Consider the following 7380-nt stretch of genomic DNA (forward strand, 5'->3'; position numbering starts at 1 on the left):
TTACAGTCATATAAGAAAAAAATTAAAATTGTACCGACAATAATTCAAAGACAATAGTTTAAACTATAGCCAACAAGTGGTCCTCTCCTTCCAAATTACTAAGTTTAGGGATATCAATATAAAGTAACTAAATATTAAGAACTTCTCATGCAAAGATTAATTAACATTTATTTTCCTCCGCATAAAACAGATGAGAACACAGAATTGGAGAACTCCAGCAGGTAGGCAATTTCTCAGGGTGAACACATTTGCTTATTTATGTGGTAAAGCATCCCATATGGCATGAATATAATGAATCAAGATTTAGGTCAAGCGCATTCCTCCTTGCTTCTGCTGCTTCCTCTTGGTAATTACCTCTAATCAAATGAATTAGGAATTAATGAAACAATCAAACAAGTAATGCTTAAAGGACTTTCTAGCTAAAAGAAATTAAATCTGGTTAAAGAGCAGGGCGGCCTGGCGCACAAAGCGTTAGCAGGGTTCGGGAAAGAGACGCAACCTAAGAGGTGTGTCTGGTTAGCTGTTGAAAAACCATGAGCCCTCAGAGATTTCTTAGTTATAAAAAAAATTACTTCTAACTCACATTGAAGTAATCTCGTTACTTTCAACATTAAGATTAACAATGTTGGTTTCAGGTGCGGAGATAGGGGGCACAATGAACCCTCTTCGCGGGAAAATTATGCATTGACAAGGGTAAAATTATATAGTAGATTTTGAAGCTCCTTGTCTTTTTGGTGAGTTTATTTTGTTATATTGTGAATTCCCTTTCCCGACTTTGTCCCTCATTGATTTTGTTTATCTTGTTATAGAGGAAAACAATTACCCAATATTTAGGCATGGATGTGGTTGTAAGAGGAAAGATGTTGAAGTAGGAACTTGAATTTGCTGGTGCCATTCACCTTCCTGCCCTACCATCTTATCCTTCTCCTTGATCTGTTTAGAAGCAATTCAAAAGTGCAAATAACCTGTTACTATGATCTATTAAATGATATTTACAATTTAGTGGAGAATTTGAATAAATACAAAGTATGGTTTAATATTGAAAATTTTGCTACTTCCTGGACAACTTGGAACAAATATCAAGGGACAAACTCACCTTCTTGGCTAGTATGTTATTTTCCGCCTGGATTGCCCTTTCCTGTGAAAGCATAGAGAAAAGATTGCACTCAAGGCATCAATCAAGATTAATGCTTAGTGCAAAAAATAACCACTACTAACACCTTTTTCTGCAGTTCTGAGATTGACTCATGCATGAGTTGGTTCTGCAACATAAGAACATTTGATGTCACAAGAAATCCAATAATTTGTACGAAATAAATCAAACGGCAATGCACCTAACGGCTATTCCCATTTATCCAAGTCTTGATAAGTAGAGTTACGAGGTATCTATTATGGTAAAAGGTAACATGTATGTGTTGAAATAGTCGATGTGCACAAAAATTGGCCCGTCACCACCATTGTAAAAATAAGCAGATGATAATGACAGTAGCTAGCTGTACCATCAGTGATGGTCAATTTACTTGCCTTACAACAGTAGTTGAGGACTCAATTTTCATGCAGTTTTGACAATTTTCGCATGGATCAATTGAGGCAGCCCAAATTAGCTCAAACTTTTCACATGGTCTTGGGCTATGCCCATAATGACCATATTTTTTCGCGGATTGGCCTTCAAAGGACCTGATCTTTAAATTTTGTCTCTCAAATTGCTGGTCTTTAATTTTTTGCTTAAAAAAGTGGCCGAAAATACCCCGAGGTTTTGGGTTCGAATCCCTGCTAATCAAAAGAAAAAAAAATTACAAGGCAAGGCTTCGCGAAAAGTCTGCCTTAAGGCAACAAAGAAAAATTCTTTTGCCTTAAGGTAGAGGATAGCCCAATTTTTTTTTCCACTCTGCTAGAAGTTTACAAAAGTTAGGCCTAAGGTCTAACTTTTACCCGAATAGGCCTAATTTTGCAACGAAACTCTGCCTTTTGATTTTTTTCTTTTTTTCTCAGCCGGGGTTGAAACCCAGATCCTCGGGGTATTTTAGGCGAAGGACAAAAATTAAAGACCAGCAATTGGGGGACAAAAATTAAAGACTACCCCCGAATAAGGACAATCGTGCAAATTGCCCATAGTGACCCGACATTAGATAGATGCCCAACTGAACTCGACTCAGTTATATTTTTATGGGCTAAATTTGTCACTCCTTCCCTCATTGCTTCTACTAAAGTAACACTGGAAACGAGGGAGAAAAAAAGGGAGGGAAAAAAAAAAAAAAGAACGATGGAAACCTTTCTTGATCGAATAAGCTTAAGAGCAGTATCAAGCTGTTGTTCCAAGTTTTGCAGGTCCTTAAAGCTCATTGAATCAAGATCTTCTCCCATATAATGCCTGAAAAATAATTCAAAAAAAAAGGTGATGATAAACACTGAATCATTTTAAGGTGGAACTCAAAGCATATAATATTCCTGCATGGAATATTAAGCATTCATAAATTTTACTTGTGGTTCCTTTGGAGGAGATCAATCCTAGCCTTGAGTTTAGTACATTCCACGTTCCAGTTTTCCTGCACCTATATATTATCCAAACACCAATAAATCAACTTGATGATAAAAATGGGACATACCTTATTCAGAATTTAAGTAAATATCGTCAGTGTTTTACATCATCAGGTCATCTTTACCTATTGTAGCATATAAATATATTTTAACTTTAAGATTTTAAATCTCAAACTTTAAAGAGATTTACCTGCAAATATCATTTGGATGACCTGATAGTGTGAATGTTTTCTTTTTTTTTACACTAATAATGTATGAAACTTAAACTCCGATATATTTATTTAAAACCCTTTTTTAGGTCATACCGGTGAATCAGAATTATTTGCAAGCAAGCGTCTCTCTGCATATGAGTATCTCTCATATCGTTCAAGAATCCGTTCCATACTGTTTCAAATTAAGAAAATAAATGATCATTAGTTTTTCTTCTCTATTAAATAAAAGTCTCAATAACAATTATGAGTAGGTGGTTGTGATGATTAGGTAGAAGAACATAAGTATAATGCAATAATTAAGAACCGCATATTATATTATGAAGTTCACACACAATTAAAAAGAATTATAGTATTATATAATTCAAAATATCAATTAGAGTATTATAATTACTTGTACAATTTCTCTCTAACATTTTTAATTCCAAACAAGTCTAAACCATTAATGCGACGTCAGACTCAGAGACAAAGTCACAATTCTAGTTACGAATTTGGCAGAACTTAATAGCTTTAGCCAAAATTTTATATTCGCATTAAGAAATCTACGAATAATTCAATTTTTGGATTCAAAAACCATCAATTCAAACTACCGAATCTGCCTCTATCACTGAAATTAATTAGCTTGATTAATACTCCCTCCGGATCAAAAAAAGAGTTCACTTAGCCTTTTTTTCTTGGATAAAAAAAAGAGTCCACTTAGCAAATCTTGAAAGAATTAACCTTGTTTTTCCGTATTTGCCCCTATTAAGTGTTATATGATCAAATTCCAATGCTTATTTAATTAGGGGTAGTTTAGTCAAATTACCTATTTTTGTCTATTAGTTAGTATTTTCTTAAAGGGTGTGCAAATGGCTAAGCGGACTCTTTTTTTGATCCGGAGGGAGTAGTGTATAGAAGGCTTGAAAGAACAAATTAAATCCTACAATGAGAATAATTGTAAAGAAAATTTATTCGAGTTTGGAACAACTAAGAATAAGGAGGAACTCATTGATTCAGCCATCATCAGTTTTATGTATACCTTAACCAATTTCGAGAGAGTAGCATACATTTGCAACTGCATACTACTTAATTATCCTTTGACAGCAAATGCTTGAAAATATTGTTCCTTTTCATTAATAATAAGTAGCAATTAATTATATTATATATTATACATGTAATATGAGTAATTAATGAGGCCTCATGTTTTTGTGGCCTAAAATAGCAGCTGTAGTTTCCTTGATGTTGACTCGCCACGTTCACAAGACAATTTCTATATGGATAAATTTTGTTGTATGTACTATCTCAAATTACTGAATTCACGTAGTGTTTTGTTATCAAGTTAAGTTTTTCATTCGATTATTCATCAATTTATGTCATGAGAAGAAAAAAAAGTGTCACTGCAACCACTGTTATTAGACCATTTTATTTTAATAAAAAATTGTTAATATATATTAAATTATTAAACAATATATTATGATTTCCTTTATCAACCGCACGAAGCGCGAATATATTTACTAGTTTTCAATAAAAATGGACGTTTTTTCTTCATAATGTGTCTTCACAAGATAATTACGACAACAATAGATCTAATTGTTTTTTTTAGATTCGTTCTGGAAGCCATAAAGAAAAAGAAAGTTTTATGTTAAGGATTCTGTAGAAGTCAAAGTTCCACATTTCCAAGAATGGAGTAGGTTTCTTGGAAAGTGTTTTTCAGAGTATCTAATCATTAGATCAGATAATCTCCGAGTGTCATTTTTACGGAGAAACGTCAAAAATATCCTTACAAGATAAAAATTATTTAAATTTGACCTCCTTCCGCTTATTGGTGGCTCTTAATATTAATTTTCAGATTAAAAATGCTCTTCTTTCATCTACTTAACACCAGTTGCTCTTCACAATTAAGAATGCCTCTTCTTTGAACGTGATTATGAGATGATATATGTAAAGCTTCAATTAAATAGGTTGTATTGATTTATTGATCTACGTGAATATTAGATCAAACAACAAATTGCCAAAACATTTAAATATATTTGTTAAGAATTGTTGGAGCTAGATTTCTAAGAGTCCATCACTGTTAAAGGATGAAAAAATTGAGTGGAACCTAGATCCAGAATCTATTGCATTTTGGATGAAGAAATTGAGTTGAACCTAGATCTGGATCGATTAGAGTTTGTTTTGCACTGGGTTTGAACCAAATATATCAGCTTCAAATAAAGAAGACATCGTTGTCTTTTGAATTTATTAAGTTGCAAAACATAAAGCATTTAGGGAACGAAGCCTAAATGTTATGTAGACCAATAAATCAACGTAGCCTATTTTAATTAAAGTTCCACATGTTCCATCTCATAGTTCCATTCTAAAGAGGGGACATTTTTAACTCAAAAATTAATGTTAAGGGCAATTGTGTTTACTGGAGGGAACGAAGGATTTAAGCCATTTCCACTATGTTAGAGATAACTTTAATCCTTCTCCGTACTAATTAATACATTTAGGTATTCCAATATACTTCTAAGGTTTCAACTTATGTCAGTATATTTAAACTGGACACAAATTTACAAAAGAAGCAGTTTAAATTTGAATGTCATAATAATTGTGTGATTATAAAATTTTAAATTTTTAATGATTAAGGGAAAAGGGTCAAAATTATTCCTATAATTTGGGAAAAGGGCAAAAAATATCTTCCCTTACGAAATTGCGTCATAAATACCCCTCCCATCATTAAAGTTTTCAAATACACCACTGTCTTAACGGAAGTTCCCAAATTCCCCAAAAAAACTTGATTTCATTTTTTAAACTTGACCCAACCAAATAAAAAAATCCATATGATCATAGAGCCAACGATTTGATTTTCCGTTCTGATTGTCTTGACATGAATCAAGAAACGGAAACCACAATTTAAATATCTCGAATTATTCATTGATTTGATACACGAAGTTGTAATTATGGCTTATTTAAAGCTAAAATAAAACATTTAAGTTAAATTATGTCACATAAACTTTTACATAGAAAGTAGAGAAAATTTTAAAATGTGCCTCACACGACTGACATTAGTTGTGTGAGGCTTTTTTTGTGAGGCAAAAAAGTGAACTCAAAATTTGATGATCCAAAAGTGTAAAATGTGAGTCCAATTCAGTTGTGTGAGGCGCATAGTAAAACTTTTTTAGAAAGTAGTATTCTTAATTGGATTATTATGATTTATGTTGTTCTGCTTTAGTTGGAAATATATCCAGTGTCTCGGGAACTCAGGCTGCTAAGAGAAGTAGTCATAGGTGCAGAACTAGCAGTCTGTCATTGCCTATGTACACACCAAGAAATAGGAAAAGAAAAAAACAAACTCCAACTAACTATGATAAAGGATCTACATGTTATTTGGAAATGAACTATGATATGATTACTGAACCATAAAGTCTCAAGAGAAATTTAACAATATGCAATGATTTCTTCAAGAATGAAATCATGAATCGTTAATAAATTGAAGAAAACAAGATAATATATACTCCATAAAAGACTCTTATTTTTCCTTGTTCATCTGATAAAAAACTAAAACGTTTTTCCTACAAAAGGAAAAATTAATTGGAAATACAATTACAAACAATGACTATGGAGCTAGCATAAATAACTATATCAAAACAGACAAAACAATCAGGCATCAAGAAACACAAGACACCTTTCAAAGAAAAGAACATCAATTTTCCTCCATAATTAAATCAGGATAAAAGCTTACAAAGAATGAATCCTTAAGCAAATTGATGAAAAAAGACGAGCATTGTCTATGAAACACTGTTCTTTTGCCTCGTTCATCTGATAAATTAAATTTTCTAGATGTTGTTCTTACAAAAGGAAAAATTATAGTATGAAAAACACTTCCATAACAAAATTAAGAACTATAACAAGGATTTTTTTTTTAAAAGAAAAAAGTGAAAACCATCATGCAACAAGAAACTCACAGCCGCCTTCAAAGAAAAGAAGATCAATTTTCTTGTTTTAGTTAGTTTTGTGACTATTAGAGATAATATTTTAGTTAATTATATCATTCTTTTCATAGGACCAGACGAGATCTTTGTAGGATGGTATTCTTCATGTCATAAAAATTACAAAATATTATTCCTAAAAAAAGGAAAACTTATACTAGCAGGAAATTATTACAAATATTAATGAAGATGGTATCTTCAAAGTTAAGTAAGTCAAGCAAGCTAAATTAAATAATTATATGAAAGAAATTAAAATAAATTAAAACAACAATCATGCAACAAGAAATTAAACTCAAGATAATTTTCAAGAAAAGAGATTAATTTTGTTCCATATTAACTTAAATTAAAAGCTTACCAACAATCAGAAGAGTACTCAAAGATCTTGCCCTTTTGGGAGAAAACAATTAAAGCAACTTCAGCATCACAGAGTACTGATATTTCATGAGCTTTCTTCACTAATCCACCTCTCCTCTTTGAGAATGTCACTTGCCTGTTTATTTTATTTTCTATACACCTTAATTCTACTTTCCCTCTCCCCATCTTCAGGTAAAATAAAAAATTATAGACTGCACTTCTTTCCACAGCCAGAAATGGAAACCCTGAAATTATATATTTCCCTCAGGAAAACCCTAGTTATGGTTACTATTCCACAACAATGCATAAAGAAATTAAAAAAGAAGACC

General features: G+C 32.0%; 1 protein-coding gene across 1 annotated transcript; it reads right to left on the minus strand.

Annotated features, from left to right (window-relative positions):
- LOC132641936 (truncated transcription factor CAULIFLOWER A-like) lies at positions 1-7380 on the minus strand. Its single transcript, XM_060359080.1, has 8 exons — positions 7053-7380; positions 2844-2922; positions 2482-2552; positions 2272-2371; positions 1221-1262; positions 1097-1138; positions 824-933; positions 1-356 (listed from the first exon to the last, which is right to left on the minus strand). The coding sequence occupies exons 1-8, from the start codon at positions 7235-7237 to the stop codon at positions 257-259; spliced, it is 729 nt and encodes a 242-aa protein (XP_060215063.1). The 5' UTR covers positions 7238-7380; the 3' UTR covers positions 1-256.

This window comes from Lycium barbarum, chromosome 5, assembly GCF_019175385.1.
Source record: "Lycium barbarum isolate Lr01 chromosome 5, ASM1917538v2, whole genome shotgun sequence".
Classification (NCBI taxonomy): Eukaryota; Viridiplantae; Streptophyta; class Magnoliopsida; order Solanales; family Solanaceae; genus Lycium; species Lycium barbarum.